General features: G+C 44.6%; 1 protein-coding gene across 12 annotated transcripts in view; it reads left to right on the top strand.

Annotated features, from left to right (window-relative positions):
- The window catches only part of EPB41 (erythrocyte membrane protein band 4.1), a 367791-nt gene that overhangs the window by 188158 nt on the left and 158143 nt on the right, over nucleotides 1–21490 (top strand). For all 12 annotated transcript variants that reach the window (XM_082247681.1, XM_082247679.1, XM_082247680.1 and 9 more), the window contains exon 6: nucleotides 16003–16078. In XM_082247681.1, coding sequence (XP_082103807.1) covers nucleotides 16003–16078 — 76 coding nt within the window. The remainder of the gene's footprint in view (nucleotides 1–16002; nucleotides 16079–21490) is intronic.

Below are 21490 nucleotides of genomic sequence, written 5' to 3'. Positions count from 1 at the left end.
GGGCTTCCTATATTTTTGCATCAGCACCATTTTTGTGTAGTCTGGAGCCACACAGGCAATTCGGCCTCTTGTGATTGATGTTGTCTCCTGTGAGACACTTCCTGTGCTCAGCTCTCCATGCTGCAGACGCCGTCGGTTATTCTTTGAGGTGGTACTGTATTAAGGGGCTTTTTTGGCATTCCCTGTGCACTCTGCTACCTGCCATTAGCTTAAAGGCTAACTCCGGTTGCATTACGATTGTTCGGTGCGGACCGCAAAGGGGCAGTGCATATTTTTACAGAGACACAAGCTGTTAATTCTCCATCTGACCCCCTCAGTACACCTACTGGTGCATCCGGCTCGCAGTTCCTGATGTCTCTTTCTGCAGCTTGGAAAATCTGGCATCAAAGGTACACTTTGTAATGAAACAACTAACAAGTCACTAGCAAAAAAACGGTCCTCTGATTCAGAGTCTGATATGGTCGCCACGGACAACCCCCCTAAGGGATCCCTGCCCTCGCTGTCAGATGGCGAGGGGGGATATGGCCTCCTCAGCTGCAGCGCGGGAACACGCTATGGTGGAAGCATTGATTTTATCAGTAAGGGAAACTTTAAAATTGAATGATGAGCTCATACAGTCAGGAACACGGGTAGTTTTTGGCTCCCGCAAAGCCCAGAAATCAGGCCAGGTGTTTCCTTGTCCCGAGGATTTTCGCGATATTGTGAACGAGCAATGGCGGCGCATTAAGCATGTGCTAGTGGTGCCGAAGCACTTTAAACACTGTTATCCCTTTGCTGACTCAGTCTCGAAGCGCTGAACGGTGCCACCTAGGGTGGATCACCCAGTTTCCGGGTATATAAAAGTATTATATACTTTTTGTCCCTGGTGTCATCTCCTGCTGGCTGACAGGGGTAGTTGTCCCTGGTCCGGCCCGCTTCGGCTTCTATGTTCCCCATTGTGCTTGCAGGGATAGCCGATGGATACGAGCCGGGACCTTTTTTCCTGTTGGCCACCAGTTTGACACTGATTTGTTGTTATTTTTATTCTTGTTATTTGTCATGCTACCATGTTACCATTTATGACATATTTTTTTGTTTTGATCTTCTTATATTGGCCATCATTTATTGGCTCTTTCCTTTAGTGATTTATGCATTGCAATTCCCATGTATGCTCGACGGTGTCTGTGTGGCTTAATGCTCGAGATCGGAGGCCGTACATTGGTCAATTGGATCTGCCGCGATCTCGTTATACATGCAATTTGCTTTACTGACACCTTACACCATAGTTTGTGGTTTGCTAACCCCGCCGCTTACACAGCTTGGATGTGGTCAATCGGTTGCCCAAATTCATTGGATGCCCCGTGATCACTTCTAACTGGGTTGCTGAGTTGCCCCATTCTGTCCATTTTTCCATCACAGTGGACTAATTGTTTGTTTGTTCATTTATTCAAATATTTTTTTCTTAATTAATTTGCTTATTATTCAATTTATTGTCTATATGACAGCTACAGCCTACCTATACGCATGTGTGTTATTTTTAATCACCACGTGGTTAATTTTAATATATTGTTTTGGTGAGGTGGAAGGTTTATTTATTTATTCCATTGTTAATTATCTGTTTTGAATTTTTGATACAATAAAATGTATTACTTTTATCATTAAAGTCATTTACTTGGAATTTTTGTTTTACCCACATACAAATATACCCCTGTGGCTCTATTATATGGCGCTTTCCCTGGGCAATTCTCTCCTTTCTTGTTGTCCATGGTTTTCTGTATGCTGTTTAAAGTGACTTGTTTTCTCTTTCAGGGGTTCATTTTTTTCTTTTTGGGTAAGCCCCTGTTTCTGGTTGAGCTTGTTACCCAGTTGGCTACGTTTTAGCCTTTTTGGAAATACGTTAACTGTTTTTTGGTTTGCGTTTTTCCCACCCCTCATGCCTACATTGCTTTGGGACATCCCAATGGTTAAGAAGCATAAGAGCTGCGTATGTCGATCGATGATAGAGAAAACTGGACTTTTTTAAGAACTTACCGTAAAATCCTTTTCTCTGAAGTCCATTGACAGATGCAGCACCCGCCCCTCTGTTATGGGAATGGTTTGTGTCTTCTTTTTTCACTGCTTGCTACGAAACTGGCTTGTGGCAGAGTGTGTGTGGGGGTTATGCTGGAGGAGACAGCCCCTGTAATGGGTGTCAGTGAATTATTTTCACTACCTAGTACTACTCTTGTAGATAGCACATAACCCAATGGTTAAGAAGCAAAAGAGCTGCGTCTGTCAATGGACTTCAGAGAAAAGGATTTTACAGTAAGTTCTTACAAAAATCCAGTTATTGTGTCCTGGAAATTATTGTGCTTGGCGCATAAAATTAACTTCTAATAAAACGTAGGAGCGCAGAGAACTTTGCTGTGGTTAAAAACGCATTTGCGGATATTAATTTGCGCCAAACGCCATTAACTCCTTGTACTGAGAGTACATCTGCAGCTCTTTTGTATAAAGAAATTCTGACGCACTTGGCGGTAAAAGGTAAAACAGGAACAAGCTGTGTCACTGTCATTGCCGAAAGATCAAGTCCTGCTCCAACACAGGGCTCTTGTTTATTTATAGTCAGGAAACAATGGTTTACAGTGGGAGGTGACGACTATTAAACACAACCAATCACACACATGTATACATTCAAAAGTTCAATAGAAAGGGGAGTGTATGTTCATGAACGAGCTGAGCCGTGTGCATGATTTTCCTGCCGTTGGGTGCACGAGCAATCATGCACTATTGCTAACATTGAGACCCACGTGTAGTAAAATGCCCACCAAACACTATACAATGGAACTGGCATGATCTCATGAACGCGGCCGTGCTAGTACATACACATGCACCCCAGTCATAACTTGTTAGAGGGAATCCTATATAGTGGGCATCACTAAATGGCGGCCCGAGCTGCTGCTCCATCAGGACCGCCGCGATCAGCTGCTGGATTTCTTCCCTGTCTCTGCTGCTGTCATTAGCAGAGCAGGGCAGATGGCCGGAGGCGGGACTGAGACTGGGGGCGGGACCGGCATTGAATGGAGGGAGGCAGCTGCCTGAATTAGCATTTCAAGCTGGAGGTGATTGGCTGCTGGGAGGCGGAAGGTGATTGGCTGCTGGGAGGCGGGAGGTGATTGGCTGCTGGGAGGCGGGAGGTGATTGGCTGCTGGGAGGCAGAAGGTGATTGGCTGCTGGGAGGCGGGAGGTGATTGGCTGCTGGGAGGCGGGAGGTGATTGGCTGGGAGGCACAAAGTCGGCTGCTTCTATGCATGCAGTGCTGCTGTTCCTCTGCCTTCCTCGACATTGTCCCACCTCCTGCTCTCCGCTCTGTGTAAGGTAGGAGAGTGAAGGGAGGACAGGGCTGTGAAGTTGTGAAGGATGATTGGGGAGCAGAGATCATGTACAGGAGGGTAGTGTGGTGTGTGGGGATTCATGTAAACGGGAGCAATGCTGTGGGGGGGGGGTGATATGTCAAGAGGGTAGTGGTGTGTGTTGATGTAAAGGGGGGAAGTGCTATGGGGGTGTGTGTTAACAGGGCAGTGCTGTGTATGTGTGTGGGGCTGATGCAAAGGGACAGTTCTGTGTGGGTGATATAAGGGGGCAGTGGTGTGTGTGTGGGGGGAGGGGGGGTGATGTAAAGGGAGACAGTGCTGTGAGGGGAATGTGAAAGGGGCAGTGCTGTTGGGGGGATATGTAAGAGGGACAGTGCTGATGGGGGGATATAGGAAGGGGGCAGTGCTGTGTGGGGAGGTGAAGGGGGCAGTGCTGCAGGAGTGACATGTGAAGGGGGCAGTGGTGTGGGGGGATGTGAGAGGGACAGTGCTGTTGGGGGGGATATGTGAAGGGGGCAGCGCTGTGGGGGGGGATATTAGGGGGGCAATGCTATGGGGGGGAGGTAAAGGGGGCAGTGCTGTGGGGGGGATATGAATAAGGCAGTGCTGCAGGAGTGATATGTGAAGGGAGGCAGTGCTGTGGGTTGGGGGTTATGAAAGGGGCAGCATTTTGGGGGGTGATATGTAAAGGGGACAGTGGTGTGTGTGGGGGTGGTGATGTGAAGGGGGACAGTGCTGTGTGTGTGTGTGGGGGGGTGGTGATGTGAAGGGGGACAGTGCTGTGTGTATGTGTGAGGGGTGGGGATGTGAAGGGGGACAGTGGTGTGTGTGTGTGTGTGGGGGGACGGTGGTGATGTGAAGGGGGACAGTGCTGTGTGTGTGTGTGGGGGGGGTGGTGATGTGAAGGGGGACAGTGCTGTGTGTGTGTGGGGGGTGGTGATGTGAAGGGGGACAGTGGTGTGTGTGTGGGGGGGGGGTGGTGATGTGAAGGGGGACAGTGCTGTGTGTATCTGTGAGGGGTGGGGATGTGAAGGGGGACAGTGGTGTGTGTGTGTGTGTGTGTGGGGGGACGGTGGTGATGTGAAGGGGGACAGTGCTGTGTGTGTGTGTGGGGGTGGGGTGGTGATGTGAAGGGGGACAGTGCTGTGTGTGTGTGGGGGGTGGTGATATGAAGGGGGACAGTGGTGTGTGTGTGTGTGGGGGGGACGGTGGTGATGTGAAGGGGGACAGTGCTGTGAGTGGTGATGTGAAGGGGGATAAGCAGCTGCACAAAAAACGTGCAGGGGTACAATTGACTCTTAAATGCAATGAAATACAAGGTGCGGTTTCCCACACATGGAAATTGCATGGTACATACGCACCATGCAGTTTCCATGCGACAGCGTTTTTAAAAAGCTGCCAGGGCCTTTTCCCAGCAGAAAACGCAGACACAACAGCCCATTCAAATGAATGGGCTGTCGTGCCTGCACACCTGGGCATTGATGTAAAGAATCCGAGTCATCACGCAAAAATGCAATCTGGACCTCTGCTGGAAGAAAATTTTACTAATCAGACCTCCATGAATTTTAATTCAATACCCTTGCTATATAGTATGGTAAATAAAAACCATATTTGATGATTATGCTACTGTTACAGTAAATGAGACTATAGCTGCAAAGGAAATAGCAGCAGTGTTTCAATCATGCGGATGGAGCATAACCGAAAGCTACCAGCCATTATTCCAGCTAAAGGGCAGGTACTTATCAAAACAATATTAATTGCATATCCCAAACATATCTTCACCAGTGAATACTGGGGCTTCGGCTGGCTGATATACATTTGCGCCGCAGACTTTGCATCGCACTGACATAGCTCCGGATCAGCGTTCGCTCCAGTGGTAGCTGCTTAGAGCGCCTGCCAGTAGAGATGATTAGGCAAGTAGCGCGCAGTGTCCATTTAATGGAAGGTTTCCAGAACTACAGGTCTTTCCCCAATGCCAGTTAAAGCCATATTTGCTGTGCATAGCAAATACCGGTAAACTGACACTGGGAGACATAATGACAATTTAACTACCACACATCCTGAAAAATGTCTACATTAATCCTAATACAATTTGCACATCAATTGTAAATGCCTGCCATAAAAGTATGCTGTGTAGACATAGGATTTCAAATCTTCTTAAACAGGGCCTTGCGTGTGTACTAGTATTTTCCAGGATAGAACTTAAAAAGTATAAGAAGAAAAAAAAAAAAAAGAAAGAAAAAGCTTAAACAGATAACACAATTCGGTAGCACTACAATAGCCCTCCGAATTTCTATCAGAATATTTGTCAACTGACGCACATCAATTATCGTGTCATACATTATATAAGTAAACCTTAGTCCGCAGGAAGAACAGAATAGGCTAAGAGAGAGAGAGAGGAAAAAAAAACAGAAAATATATCAATAGTATCATGAAAATTAAAGAAATTCCTAAGTTTTTGTGTTCAACAGAGAAGGAATAGAGGAGAAATCTTCAACTGGTGACACTCAGTTCCTGTTTTGGCTGTAAGACAGGAAAAACAACCCTCCCTTAAAGATTTCTATTTTTTTTTTTTTCATTTTGGACAGTGTAAGGGAGGGTTATAGCCCACCCGGTTACTCAGTTAGTTTATTTATTTTGCCAAATGTGTTGTATTGGGGAGATTTATCTCAATTTCCTGTCTCATAGCCAAAACAAAAAGCAAGATTAAATCCCTCCAAATTGGAGGAGTTCTGGTGTGTTACCAGGAGAGTCAACCTAACTAATTTCCCCCATTGGAAAATTTACTTTTAGTAGTGTTCTAATCTCAACCCAAAATTTTACATTTTATTTTCAAAAATAAACTGACAGATATTTTAATCTCAACTCTATCCAAAATGGAAATAGTTTTTAATTTAGTGACACTTTAAAGCGGAGCTCCACCCAATGGGGGAAGCTCCACTTGTTCGCACCCTCCCCTCCTCCACTGCCACATTTGGCACGTTTTTTTTTTTGGGTAAGATCGCCGCACGGTAATCTTTGACCTAAAATTTCAGCCACAACTGCCAGGAAAATTGTTTGGGATGCAAAGAAAAACCCATAAATAACTTCAGGTGAAATACAGGACTCTGAAAACACGTGGTGTGGCTGTTTCAAGATGCACAATAAGGAGGCACTTGAAGAAAGATGGGCTGCATGGTCGAGTCGCCAGAAGAAAGCCATTACTATGCAAATGCTGCTTGCAATACGCCAAACAGCACAGAGACAAGCCTCACTCCTTCTAGCACAAAGTTATTTGGAGTGATGAAACCAAAATTGAGCTTTTAGGCCACAACAATAAACGCTACATTTGGAGAGGAGTCAACAAGGCCTATGATGAAAGGTACACCATTCCTAGTGTGAAACACGGAGGTGGATCGCTGATGTTATGGGGATGTGTGAGCTACAAAGGCTCAGGAAATTTTGTCAGAATTGTTGACAAGATGAATGCAGTATGTTATCAAAAAATACTGGAGAAAAATTTGCATTCATTAGCCCGTAAAGTGCGCATGGGACGTACTTGGGCATTCCAACATGACAATGATCCTCAACACAAGGCCAAGCTGAACTGTCATTGGCTACAGAATAACGTGAAGGTTCTGGAGTGGCCATCTCAGTCTCCTGACCTCAATATCATTGAGCTACTCTGGGGAGATCTCAAACGTGCAGTTCATGCAAGACAGCCCAAGAATTTACAGGAACTGGAGGCTTTTTGCCAGGTAGAATGGGCAGATTTACCACCTGAGAAGATAAAGAGCCTCATCCACAAATACCACAAAAGACTTCAAGCTGTCATTGATGTTAAAGGGGGCAATACACGGTATTAAGAACTGGGGTATGTAAACTTTTGGTCGAGGTCATTTGGGTAGTTTCTGTTGTCATTCTAATTTAAAAAGCGTAAACATAGTTGATTGATAATAAATGGCTTCAGCCAAACACTAACCATGAGTGAAAGAAAAGTTTGTGTTATCAGTCATACTCTCTGAAAAATGGCCAAGAAATCATAAATTCTGCCAGGGTATGTAAACTTATAAGCACAGCTGTGCATTGCCATATGTGTTACAGTGAGAAAAACGTTAAAATACCTAATGCAGCTGCACTGAATAACACAAGGTAGATCTGTAAGGTAGCTGCCAAAGATGCATATATAGTGGGTATAGAAAAAAAATCACCCCTTTAAAATAAACACATTTTGTTGCTTTCCATGCCCAAAATGAAGACACACAGTTTTTGCTGTATTTGCTTTATCCATCTAGTGAAACTTATAGCGTCCAAGTGAAAGGATCACCCCCTTTATGTCCTTTTTTGTTGGACAACATTTTGCTTTAATTACAGCCTTTCACTCTTCTTTGCAGAACTGCTCAAATTCAGTTAAAGTGGAGTTCCACCCAAAAGTGGAACTTCCGCTTTAGGTATTCTAACCCCCTGACGTGCCTATTTTGGCATGTCATTTTTTTTTGGGGGGGGGGGGGGGAGCGGGTACCTAGTTTTGAGAGGTACCCGCTCCCACTTCCGCTCGGAGCGCCGCGGCGCCCTGAACGGAAGTTCTCCCCCCCCCCCCTCCCTCCCTGCAATCTTCTGGGACATGTCAGAGGTCCCAGAAGATTGCCGGCCAATCAAGACGCGCAGCACGACTCGCGCATGCGCAGTGGCTGCCCACAGCAGTGATGCCGGCGCCGCCGAGACCAGAGGGAGAGGATGGAGGCTTCGGGCGGCCGCATCGCTGGTCCCTTGGACAGGTGAGTGAAATGGCTGGAACTCCGCTTTAAATTTGATGGTGACCGTTTGCGGACTGCAGTCTTCAAGTCATTCCATAGATTTTTAATGGGGTTATGTCTGGGCTCTGACTAGATAATGGAAGGACATTCACCGTTTTCTCCTTCAACCACAGTGTGGTCATTCTTTCTGTGTGCATTGGGTCATTGTTATGTTGGAAGGTAAACCTTCTTCCCATTGACCACGTTCTGGTAGAGGGCAGCACATTTCCCTCAAGAATTTGACAGTATTTTGCCCATTCCATTTAGCTCTATCCTTTTTTTTTTTCCATCCTGAAAAGTGGTCCAGTCCCTGCTGCAGAGAAACACCCCCATAACCAGATTTCTCTTTTGTTTAATTGACAGACACAGCTCCTGATATTCATAACCATTGGGTTATACTGCCCCCCCCCCCCCCCACAGGAGTAGGACACTAGGCAGAAAATATACTCCCTATCTCAGCTATAGCCACTCAGTTTTTTTTTCTGCCTAGTCAGGAGTAAGGACCTATCTCCTTGCTGGGATCTTTGATCCTGGCAAAAAACATTTTTAGATGTTTTTTTTTTCCCCTGGTTTGTTTCCTGTGAGATCTACAATCAACTGCCGGACTGGGCAATGGGCTGGATAATCTAGATCCAGTGGTCACCCTAGTCTGCGCTAGGTCGGCCGGGACATAGCCCCACTGTTTAGAGGCTGGCCTGTGAGTTTAAACGCCTTGTGTGGTTGTATACGACCGGGTCTCGGGCCGAGTCGCAGCGTTGCCCCTGGCTGATAGCCCCCCCCCCCCATTTAGATAGAGAGGGGTTCTGTCTGGAGCAGTGCCTGTCTGGTTCCTGGTATGGTGAGTAGCTATGTCCCCTCCCCCTGGAGGGTTTTGGGGTGGATGCGGGCCCCTCCTTGGGACGGGCCTATCCCCTGGTTCCCCCCCTTCCGCAGGCACCCCCCCTTGCCAAGCCCATCATCCTGCCCCCCCCACGGCAATTTGGGTGGTCTGGCCACTTTCATTGGATGCGCTAACTGGTGATTGGGGCTGGGGGGGGGGTGCGCTGCCGAAGAACGGACAATCAATTGTGCGGAGGGGGATTGTACTTGGTGGGGGCTTCTGCCAGTGCCCCTGTCCTATCTGGATCTGTCCTTAAGGCCTGGTCTCTGTAAGCCTCGTGGTTCCGCGCGGGGCTGACATTTTTTTGTAGCCTGTGTATTTCTATACATGGCGGCCATGTTTGTCTAGTCCGGCGGCTATTTTCTTGTGGTTTGCCATTGAAAATAGTGGCGGCCATGACAGTTGAGCACTGTGGGTGGGGATTTCAGCAGGGGGAGCCCCTCCTCGTCCCCTGTTGCTTACTCCTGGATCATTTTACTTCCTGATCGCCGCACATGTAGTGCAGATTCTCCTGGTGGCTGCAGGTGCCTGTTTCTGTGGGTGGTGAGTCTGGTGGGGTCCTCTCCCTCTCTGCTGAGGATCACTTGGTGCTTTTTGTCTGGCGACCAGGTAGTGCTGGCAGCAAGGTGGGGGTTGTCCCTTAGCAGTGTTTTTTACACTTTTTGTGGGGTCCCCCTGGTGACCCATGGAGTCTTTGGAGCACATTTCCCAACCTGATACCTTCTTTAAGGCTGCGGGGCCCTCCGGGTCTCAACCATCCATCCATGAAATGACGGTGGTCCTGGAGTCCCTTGTGTCCCGGGTGGAGGTGGCTTGCGGGCGACAGGCTAGCAAAAAGCGCACCCCGCCTTCCCCTGCCTCTTCGGTCTCAGATCCTAAACTTGATTTGGCCGCCGTGGAGGTGGGTCACCCTGCTTGGTCTGCAACCATCCGCCTGGGATCCTCTGATAGTGAGGATGATTCCTCCACGTCTGTGAACGCACACGAAAAGGTGCTGGTGGATGCACTGATTGTATCTGTGCGTGAGACCCTGAAGATGGAGGACCAATCTTCCATCCTGCTTTACAGTCGCTGGCTTTGACGGCTTGTCTGTTGAACGCCAGGTGTTGGAGGATAGGCGTTTATCGGAGTCAGTGATTCCTACACTGTTGAAAGCTAGGAAATCTACCTTTTAGGAAGATCTACCATCGTACGTGGAAGATGTACATTGTGTGGTGTGAGTCTCTTGGGGTTTTTCATGGCTCCTTCTCGGTGGCTCAGATCTTCACCCTTTACCTTCTTTCAGTGGGGGGTACCCCACACTCCCTGGTGGGTACCTTTCTTCAGGGTGTCTGACATTTGGTTCCTCTAGTGCGGGCTCTGTTGCCGCCTTGGGATCTTAATTTGGTGCTTTCAGCTCTACAGAAGCCTTCCTTTGAAAATATTCAGGAGATTCCCATGCTTACGCTGTCCCAGAAGGTGGCCTTTTTAGTAGCTATCACCTCTGTTCACAGGATGTCAGAACTGGTGGCATTATCCTGTCGTTCACCTTACCTGATGATTCACAGGGATAAGGTGGTTCTTCCCCCCTGTCCATCATGCTTCCAAAGGTCGTCGCTGATTTTCATTCGAATGAAGACATTGTGCTGCCTTCACTGTGTCCCAGGTCTAAACAACTGAAGAACATTGCCTTGCATGGCTTGGATATGGTTTGGGCAAATAGGGTGTATCTGGCAGCTACGGAGTTTTTCAGGAAGTCAGTTTTTGCATTTACAGATGGACCTCGAAAAGGGTTGTCCGCTTCCTCTGCAACCATTTTCAGATAGATCAGACAGATGGTGGTTCAGGCCTATTCCATCAGGGGTCAGGTTCCTGCTTTCTCTGTCAAGGCGCACTCTACTAGGGCGCCTAGTGCCTCTTGAGCCATCCGTCCTCGAGTGTCACTGGTGCAGGTTTGCAAGGTGGCCACCTTTTGTCGATGCACACAGTTACAAAGTTTTATAAAGTGTATGTGTTGGCATCTGTGGATGCTTATTTTGGCTGCAAGGTTTTGCAGGCTGCTGTTTAAGAGGACCTGATCCTCTTTGAGGGTGTGTTGTTTTTTTCAGTTTGGTTGAGCTCCTGTTGCCTTGTTGGCTAATGTTATGCCTTGGGAATTATTTTGTTGTTCCCACCCCTCATGTTTAACACTGCTTTGGGATGTCCTAATGGTTATAAATATCAGGAGCTTTGTCCGTGAATGAACAAAAGAGAAAATGGGATTTTGACTTACTGTAAAATCCATTTCTCTGATGTTCATTGATGGACCCAGCCCCCACCCCTCTGTGGAGTTCTAATTCTCCTGAAACTGCTTGAATCAAATCTGAGTGGCTATAGCAGAGAGAGGGAGTATGCCCCCTGGGACTGCCCATGGGTTTAGCCAGAATTATTTTCTGCCTAGTGTCCTACTCCTGTAGAGGGGCAGTATAACCCAATGGTTATGAATATCAGGAGCTGTGTCCGTCAATGAAAATCAGAGAAATGGATTTTACAGTAAGTCAAAAATCCCATGATTACCACCTCCATGCTTTACTGTAGGAATAGTGTTATTTGGATGGTGGGCTGTATTGGATTTCCGCCAGACATATTGTTTGGTGTTGAAGCCAAATAATTCAATTTTAGTCTCGCTTGACCACCTTAAACACACCTAAAGATTCTGAGGCCACATGGAAAACACTCATTTTCTCCTCAGTTTTCTTCATCTGAATATTTGTAATAGGGCTGCAACTAACGATTAATTTGTCTGTCGACTAATCTAGCGATTATATTTCCGATTAGTCGACTAATCTAACGATCATTTTTATTTTTATTTTTTTGCTTAATCTAGTGTTCTTTCTTTGATTAGCTAAATAATCCTTTGAATAACTTTACAAAAAAATGATACGTACAACTTCTAATATAATATTTCAACTTTTATTGAATTTTTTCCAAAAAATACTTCAATGTGGTTGAAGTTTTTACAGTGTACAAAAACGAAGTGGCAAAAATAAAACGTAAACAACACTTTAGCATCAGGCATGAATAATGCCATTCATTCAGAACCAAAAGCATTCAAAATGCCATATAAATTCTAAAAAAGCACTGCTCAACACTGTGTGTGCGCAAAAATACTAGAGAGACACATAGTGCCAAACACTTTAGGGCATCAGGCATGAAAATGCCATATCTGCCTAACACGTTAAACTTCTTTTAAACTACAAGTCAGCTCTACAATCTTTTGCTGTATTGGCCATTATTTTGGCCATTACTTTTGCACAGTGTTGAGCAGCAGTGCTTGCTTTTGTTGGACTACTTGGCTCCTTTTTTAAAACTTGGTTACTTTTTAGGTATGTTTTACATTTACATAGTGTTATTGTTGACCAGTATTTTTTTTGGTGTGTTACTTGTACACAACACTTTATGGCATCAGGCATGAATAATTATTATGCCATATAAAATAAATTCTGCCTAACACTTTGCAAAAGATGCATTCTGAAGGCAATGCTTTATGTTGTGGTTAAAGTAGTAAACCTTACTACTTTAAACCACATAATAAATACTGGTCAACAAAAACACTATGATGTAAATGTAAAACATACCTAAAAACTAACATAGTTTTTAAGGAGCCAAGTCCAACAAAAGCACCGCTCAAAACTATGCAAATTATAATGGCCAATACTGAGCAATGATTACCCGAAGGCAGCCATCTTGTAGTTTAAAGAAGTCCAACATTATAAATACAACCCAAGAGTGCAACAGGTTCAAGTTGGGGGCCTGTATCTAATATATAGCATTGCAATGGAGAAAGGTTAGCATATCGACATGCTCTGAAGTTAGGCTTTCTCTTTTTTTAGTCACAATGTTGCCAGCAACTGAGAAAAGTGTTTCAGATGGGGTTGATGTTGCAGGCACAGACAAGTAACTCTTTGCCAGCATGGCCAAGATGGGAAACCTCCCTTCATTTTCCTTCCACCATTTCAGTGGATTAGCCTGCTCACTTAAGTACATGTGTATCTCATTCCTCACAACTTCACTGTGAATTTCTTGATCTTGGATGTGACCAGTGTCATCCTCACCATTACTGAGGTGTTCATCTGAATCTGAACCGAGCAAAGAGTCCAACATAAGACACTTGCCTCTTTTCTGAAGATTTCATGTCTGCACTGGCTGACTGAACCTGTTCCTCACATTGACGTTGATGTGTTTGATCTTCCTCATATCTTCTTTTCTCTTCAAGAGCAAGAGCTTGGACCTTGAGGTGAACTTTTAAACTATTCTCTGCTGCCAGGAATTTTACTTTGCGGAATCTGGGGTCCAGGGCTGCTGCAATAAGACATATTTTCTCCACCGTCATCTCTGAATTTAGTTTCCCGCTCCCATCTTGAGGTCATCTCATGTGCAGCCACACTTTGGAAAGCCTTGACTGCCGCTGTCTCGCAAATTGTGCTCTGTATGGATTTCTGGAGGCCATTTATCAGAGGAGGTAGAGCAGAACCAGTCACATAGGACTCTCCACTCAAGAAAACAGTAGCACACTCAAAAGGCCTCTGGGCTTGTTCCACTTCCTCAAGTAAGCTCCACTGATCATGTTTTAAATCCTGGAAGCACTTCCCTCATGGTGTGACATCAGGATCGGAAGGTGTTGCAGTGACAGGCCACCTCTGTTCAAGCAGGCGACTGATCATGTGTAAAGTACTGTTCCATCTTACGGATACATCATTTATTAGTGCTTGATCAGAGGGAACCCATTTGTTGTTGCTTTGCTTTAAGCTTTGTAGTGGCCAGCTCACTTTTTTTAAAATGTTCCACAAGGCACTTTGCAGCCCTCAGTGTCTTTCTGATCTGGGGATCCCTCAGGGCATGGTTGACAACTGCAATGTATGACCAGCACACCTGAGAGAAGAGATACCAGGATGTTTTTCTTCCAAAATACGCAAAGCAGCGACAACATTTGCAGTATTGTCGTGGACAACTGCAATTACATTGGCCATGGATATCTCAAACTTCTCAGCTGCTTTTTCCACCCAGTTAGCAATGTTTTCAGCTGTATGGCGTTCTTCAAGTGGCATAGTGGTCCGATTGTAGGATGTGAGCTTCCAGTCTTCATTAATGAAGTGGCATGTGACACCCAATCTGCCTCTGTGGCAATACTGGTCCATGCGTCTGTGGTGAGAGCTATTTTGGATTTCACATCTTTGAGTGACGCTTTCAATCTTTCAAAATTCTCATCATATTTCTTCTCCATCAGCTTAGTGAAATGGGACCTGGAGGGAAGTGTGTATACTGGGTAAAATGTGCTGATCATCTCACGAAATCCTTGACCGACTACAATAGAAAGAGGTCTCATATCTTTTACAATCATGTTGAGTATGCTATTGGTAAGTGTAATGGCCATTTTGGGTGTGCAAACAGTGACATCCTTTTTATGAAAGAAGAAATCCTGTACACAGCTTTGCCTCTTCCTGAGAAAAACAACAAATACAATAATAATAATTAATAATAAATAATAATAATTAATAACATTACCAATTTACACATGAAATCTATGAATGCTCAGCCTCAATGCTAACAAAAATACTGTATTTCAAAGAGGGTAGTAAATCTGCATAATATTTTAAAAAATTAACTGAATGTTATAAATAATTATGTTTTTAATATGATTACTTTGATTACAGTATTAATTGTACTTTTTCTAGTAGAAAAAGCAGAAGTTTGAGATATCCATGCTTCCATGGCCAATGTTGTAATTATTGCATAATGCTGCAGTGCAGTCAGTGCAAAATGTTGTCGCTGCTCTGCGTATTTTTTTTGGAAGAAAAGCATGGCATCTCAGGTGTGTTCGTCAGATCATTGCACTTGTCAATCATGCCCTGAGGGATCCCCAGATTAGCAAGACAGACAGGGCTGCAAAGTGCCTTGTACATTTAAAAAAATGTGAGCTGGCCACTACAAAGCCTAAAGCCCTGGCCCGGCCTGAGCAATGAGCATATATCCGTAATTATTACCTAGCAGCTAGCATAAAATTGTAATTATTGTATAATGTAATACTACTTACAAAGATGGCTTGTCCTTTTGAGGTCGGAGAGCGCCGGGATGTTTTCTTCTGAGGTGCTCGTGCATTGCAGTTGTGCTGCCGTGGTACGCCTTTTCAGTTTTGCAAAGGGAACAAAGGACCATTTTATCTGGTCTCTGTTGAAAGAATTCCCATACCCTTGATGATCGTGATCGTGGTCTCGCCGCTTTTTGTGGTAGACTGGAACTTTCTCCCCCAGGAGCAGAAGCTGCCATTACAGACATTTACACGCACGCGAGTGGTGTGACGTCACGTGTGACGTGTCGACGCCTTTCACGCATGTCAACGAATTTCCGTAGTCGACGTAATCGATTACATAGACGCATCGTTGCAGCCCTAATTTGTAACAAATGTGCTTACTTGTTCACATTAAACCCTTCCTGACAAGCATGTGCATATATGTGGCCTCACAGAAGTGGGTCCTCTTCTCTGGGGCCACATAAATGTGCCACTGTGTTTGCGCTGAGAATGCGCCACACAGTGTGCTCCGAACACCTAGTGGGCTCCCACTAAGAGCTCTGTGTCACTTACTAACAATCGATCAGCTGATCACTGTGGTAGCCTCTGGTTGCCTCACACTGTGATCAGTCACTGTACAGCCTGCCCCTGTGTTGTTTTTGCCTTGTGAATGGAGAAAAAGATCCTCAGAATTTATTTGTGGGTATTCTTTGGTAGTAGGTTATAGTAATAATTATTAATATATACAGCCAGATAAAAGAAAAAAAAAGTTTTTTTTCTATTTTCGCTAGTTTTCCTTGATGATACAAATAAAATAAAAAAATAAAATAGGCAAATGTTCATTACTGTTTACCACCAAATGAAAGCCCATTTTGTCCTGAAAATAAAACCAGGTATAATTCAAAGTTGCAAAACTGTTCTCAGGCTTTATGATTTCTTTTATGCTCAGTCATGAAGGAGTTAAAATATATTTTTCTTTTTCTGCAGGTGCTCCATGGGAGTTTACCTTCAATGTGAAGTTTTACCCACCTGACCCTGCACAGCTTACTGAAGATATTACAAGGTAATAGCTCATTAGAGCATTTTTGTCCATTAAAGTACATTTGATAATAAACTGACGTTAAAGTGATATTAAAGGTAATTTTTTTCCTAAAATAAAACAGAGGTTATTCTTATTCGCTCTGTCCAATGATATTGCACAGAGTGGGCCCTAAACTCTTCTTTGGCAGCCCCCCACTGGTGATCCACTCCTTCCTCCGGGTGCTTGCTTAGCAAGTAATGTGCCATGGGGGTACCTGTGCGCGTGCGCTCTTGAGCGGGGCCATGTGCATTCATGGATATAATCAGTACCAGATGGCTGCTGGTTACTGCAGAAAGAATGCAAACTAGAAAAAATACAGGCGCGCCTGAGTGTAGACTGTTCATACATTAAATTGAGACACAATAAAATATTGCTCTTTGTATTTGTAGTCCTGTCAGCTGCTAACAAGAGTCTCCTTTCCTGCCTTTGTAAAACAAATTGATATATATATATATATATATATATATATATATATATATATATATATATATATATATATATATATATCCAGTATCTCACAAAAGTGAGAGTTAACCCCTCAAAGTTTTTGTAAATATTTTATTGTAGCTTTTCATGTGACAACACTGAAGAAATGACACTTTTCTATAATTTAAAGTAATGAGTGTACAGCTTGTATAACAGTGTAAATTTGCTGTCCCCTCAAAACAACTCAACACTCAGCCATTAATGTCTAAACTTCTGGCAACAAAAGTGAGTACACCCCTAAGTGAAAATGTCCAAATTGGGCCCAATTCGCCATTTCTCTTTTCGGTGTTATGTGGCTTGTCAGTGTTACAAGGTCTCGTGTGAATGGGGAGCAGGTGTTTTAAAAAGACGTATGAGTGCTGCCAGCATTGCTGCAGGGGTTGGGGGAGTCAGCCTGTCAGTTATCAGACCAATACGCCGCACACTGCATCCAATTGGTCTGCATGGCTGTTGTCCCAGAAGGAAGCCTCTTCTAAAGATGATGCACAAAAAAGCCCACAAACAGTTTGCTAAAGATAAGCAGACTAAGGACATGGATTACTGGAACCATGTCCTGTGGTCTGATGAGACCAAGTTAAACTTATTTGGTTCAGATGGTATCAAGCGTGTGTGTCGGCAACCAAGTGAGGAGTACAAAGATAGGTGTGCCTTGCCTACGGTCAAGCATGGTGGTGGGAGTATCATGGTCTGGGGCTGCCTGAGTGCTGCCGGCACTGGGGAGCTACAGTTCATTGGAGGAACCATAAATGCCAAAATTGACTGTGACATACTGAAGCAGAGCATGATCCCCTTCCTTTGGAGACTAGGCGGCAGGACAGCATTCCAACATAACAACCCCAAACATACGTCCAAGACGACCACTGCCTTGCTAAAGAAGCTGAGGGTAAAGGGGATGGACTGGCCAAGCATGTCTCCAGACCTAAACCCTTTTAAACATTTGTGGGGCATCCTCAAATGGAAGGTGGAGGAGCGCAAGGTCTCTAACATTCACCAGCTCCAAGATATCGTCATGTAGAAGTGGAAGAGGACTCCAGTGGCAACCTGGGAAGCTCTGGTGAACTCCATGCCCAAGAGGGTTAAGGCAGTGCTGGAAAATAATGGTGGCCACACCAAATATTGACTCTTTGGGCCCAATTTGGACATTTTCACTTAGGGGTGTATTCACCTTTGTTGCCAGTGGTTTAGACCTTAATGGCTGTGAGTTATTTTGAGGGGACAGCAAATTTACAGTTATACAATTTGTACACTTACTACTTTACGTTGTAGCAAAGTGTCATTTCTTTTTTTTTTTCTAGTGTCACATGAAAAGATATAATAAAATATTTAAAAAAATATGAGGGGTGTACTCACTTTTGTGATGTATGTGTGTGTATGTATATGTATATATATATATATATATATGTGTGTGTGTGTGTGTGTGTATATATATATATATATATATATATAGTGATTGACCGATTTCGGTTTTTCATTGCCGATACCGATATTTTGGCCAATGCATATCCGTATTGGCCGATATTTTTGTACATTTAAAATTTTGCAAAATAAACCCAAATTTCGATACAAATCTGTTACTGAACATGTAAAACTTTATTAACAATTTTAACATTAAGGCCCCTTTCACACGGTCCGCATTCCGTTGCGGACCGTGCTCTGCTTAGCGGGGATCGATCCGCCGATCCCCACTGAGCCGGCGGATGACAGCTCCATCTCCGCACTGTGTGCGTAGAGGGAGGTGTCACAGCCCTGCTGCTCTCTATGGGGAATCGGATTTTCACGAACAGGATCGGATGCGGGTGTCAGCGGACATGTAACCGCTGACATCCGCTGCTCCATAGGGCTGAATGGGGCATCTGATCAGATCCGCCTAAAAAACTGACAGGCGGATCTGATCGAACGCCCGTGTGAAAGAGCCCTAAGGGCTCGTTCTTCACACCTTAACTGCATGAGAACTGAAACTTCAATTGCAGGGACATTTAGTTTCACATCATTCTGATTGTGCATGCCATTAATGCATAATAAACGGCTGCAGTAGTGCAATCACTCACTGCAATAATTTTAAATTACTACTGCAGTGCAGTCAGTGCAAAACTGCTAGAAAAAAAGCTAGGCAACACAACCGATACACAGTGGATTGGACTGGAGTCAGTGGACTACCTCTGCAGTATGGCACTCACTGCAACTACGCCCAGCACAGAAAAAATAAAATGAATATCAATGTGATTTTGAAATACCTCCTCCACTATCCCAGGCAATAATAACAGATTTTTTTCTGAAAAAAAAAACATGTCATAGTCTAGATTCAAATGGAAAATCCCAAATGCTGGACAGAGTAATCACAGAGATGATTGTCACTGATAACAACCCATTTACAATGATGTCTGACTCAGGATTTAAGTAGTTGATGTCCATGCTTGAGCCAAGCTACACACTGAAGAATGAGAACTATTATCGAACAGAAATGCTGGGAAAAATTCACCTAAAGGTCGTTGACAAAGTAAAGACTATGCTGCAACCAGAGAATGCTGGCAACTCACTCTCATTCACGACTAACTGCTGGCCAGGACAAACAGAGTCCCTAATGATTCTTACATGGGGGTAGGGGAAGGTAATTGGCGCTGCCGATAAGTATAAGGTGTAATGGGCAAACCAAAATGGGTAGCAATCAAGTAGAAATACAAATGAGTAAATATAAATATCCTGTACATATATCCCTGAGAGAAATTACATAATAAAGTGATATCGTGCTAAAGTGCAAATTCAAAATAAAGTGACAGTGCTCCTCAAAGAGGGGGGGGGGGAGGGGTGGAGGTGACACCAAAGTGGCAAATGATCAAGAAAAAAGTGCTGAGCAAAAATGTACAATAAAAGTGGTGATGAGGTGGTCAATAAAAAAGTGACATGATATTAAATTAGTAAGGTGTACCCCAATAAAGGGCAAAAATAAAGTGTCCTTATGTGCTAATTAATGGATGAAAAAATCGCATATATGCGGATTGGGTGTAACAGAAATCATTAAGTAAATAAATAACATATATAAAAATAAGTTATAAAATGGAATTGATATCTAGGTGAAATACAGTAACAGTCACTAAAGTGGTGTCACATAAAAGGAAAGTGACAAAAAGTGAGTCCGTGCAGTATAAATTTAAGAGTCCATAATGTGGAAAGGATTGTTTCAATCGGATCCCAAAAATCCAAAGGGTAAAGTGAAACTTTTGGAGGTGACGCGTGCAGGTGATTCCAGTGCTCCCCTAGTAAATGGCACACTCACCAGAGGCGAAAGTAGGAAGTTGAGTGTCCTGGAGTAATTGAAGCTTGTACAGAGCGGGGGAGTAACATGTTTCAGTTCTTGTCGGGACCTCCAATCTATGTCTTTGATTGATACACACACCGTTTGAGTATTAATGGAACAAGGAGATGTTGATGGATGCCCCTGCTGAGAATTTATCCCTGAGATATACCACGCCTGTTACCCCTGTAGGGGTGCCTTGATCTGCTGAGTGCAACTATTGCAGTCAGTGCAAAACTGCTAGAAAAAAAGCTAGGCAATACAACAGCTACACAGTGGATTGGATTGGAGTCAGTGGACTACCTCTGCAGTAGGGCACTCACTGCAACTACTACAGTCAGTGAAAAACTGCTAGAAAAAAAGCTAGACAACAGCAGGACAGTGGATTGGAGTTGAACTGGAGTCAGTAGACTACTGCTGTAATAGTACACTCACTGCAATGATTTTTTACAGTCAGTGCAAAACTGCTAGAAAAAAAGCTAAGTGCAAATCAGCCCTCGATATATCGGTGTTGCCGATAATCGTCGATCTCTATTTATATATATATATATATATATATATATATATATATATATATATATATGGGGCTTTTTTTCTCAAACAATAGGTGCAGGAACTCAACCACGACCCTCCAAAACTCCCATCCCCCCCACATACACCCTCCAAAACGCTTTAAATGGTGTAGTCAGAGTTCTGAGTTGGGGGTGTGTAGTGTAGAATTCAGGGGTGCCCTACGTACATTGCGCAGAGTTCAGGGGTGCTCTGCATACAGAGCAGTGTTGCCAACCCCCCGGAGGGGAATTTACTGGCAGAACGTCCAAAATTTACGGACAGCACCAATTTTTTACGGACACTGAAAAAAGTACCTAAAATAACAATTTTTAGTGCTAAACCGTGCAAATATCAATATTTTAACTATAAACATGTAGATAGTTCTATTAGCAATGTGTTAAAGTTAAAAAAAAGTCAAAAAACATATTTCTCAAATTTACATGAAGGTTGGGTTACCATAACCCCGCCAGCACAGAGTTCCCCCTTACATCAGAGTCTGCAGACTCTGGTCAGACATGGTACAGGAGGTGGTCAGACACTGCGGACATGGTACAGGAGGTGGTCAGAGGCTGCGGACATGGTACAGGAGGTGGTCAGACACGGTACAGGAGGTGGGCAGACACTGCGGACATGGTACAGGAGGTGGGCAGACACTGCGGACATGGTACAGGAGGTGGGCAGACACTGCGGACATGGTACAGGAGGTGGGCAGACACTGCGGACATGGTACAGGAGGTGGGCAGTCACTGCGGACGTGGTACAGAAGGTGGGCAGACACTGCGGACATGGTAAAGGAGGTGGGCAGACACTGCGGACATGGTAAAGGAGGTGGGCAGACACTGCGGACATGGTAAAGGGGGTGATCAGACACTGCGGGCATGGTAAAGGGGGTGGGCAGACACTGCGGGCATGGTAAAGGGGGTGGGCAGACACTGCGGACATGGTGAAGGGGGTGGGCAGACACTGCGGGCATGGTGAAGGGGGTGGGCAGACACTGCGGGCATGGTGAAGGGGGTGGGCAGACACTGCGGGCATGGTAAAGGGGGTGGGCAGACACTGCAGGC

Source organism: Pelophylax lessonae, assembly GCF_965119305.1.
Source record: "Pelophylax lessonae genome assembly, chromosome: 2".
In the NCBI taxonomy this organism is placed as follows: domain Eukaryota; kingdom Metazoa; phylum Chordata; class Amphibia; order Anura; family Ranidae; genus Pelophylax; species Pelophylax lessonae.
The sequence above is the reverse complement of the archived record's forward strand: the minus strand, read 5'-3'. Positions and strand labels throughout refer to the sequence as shown.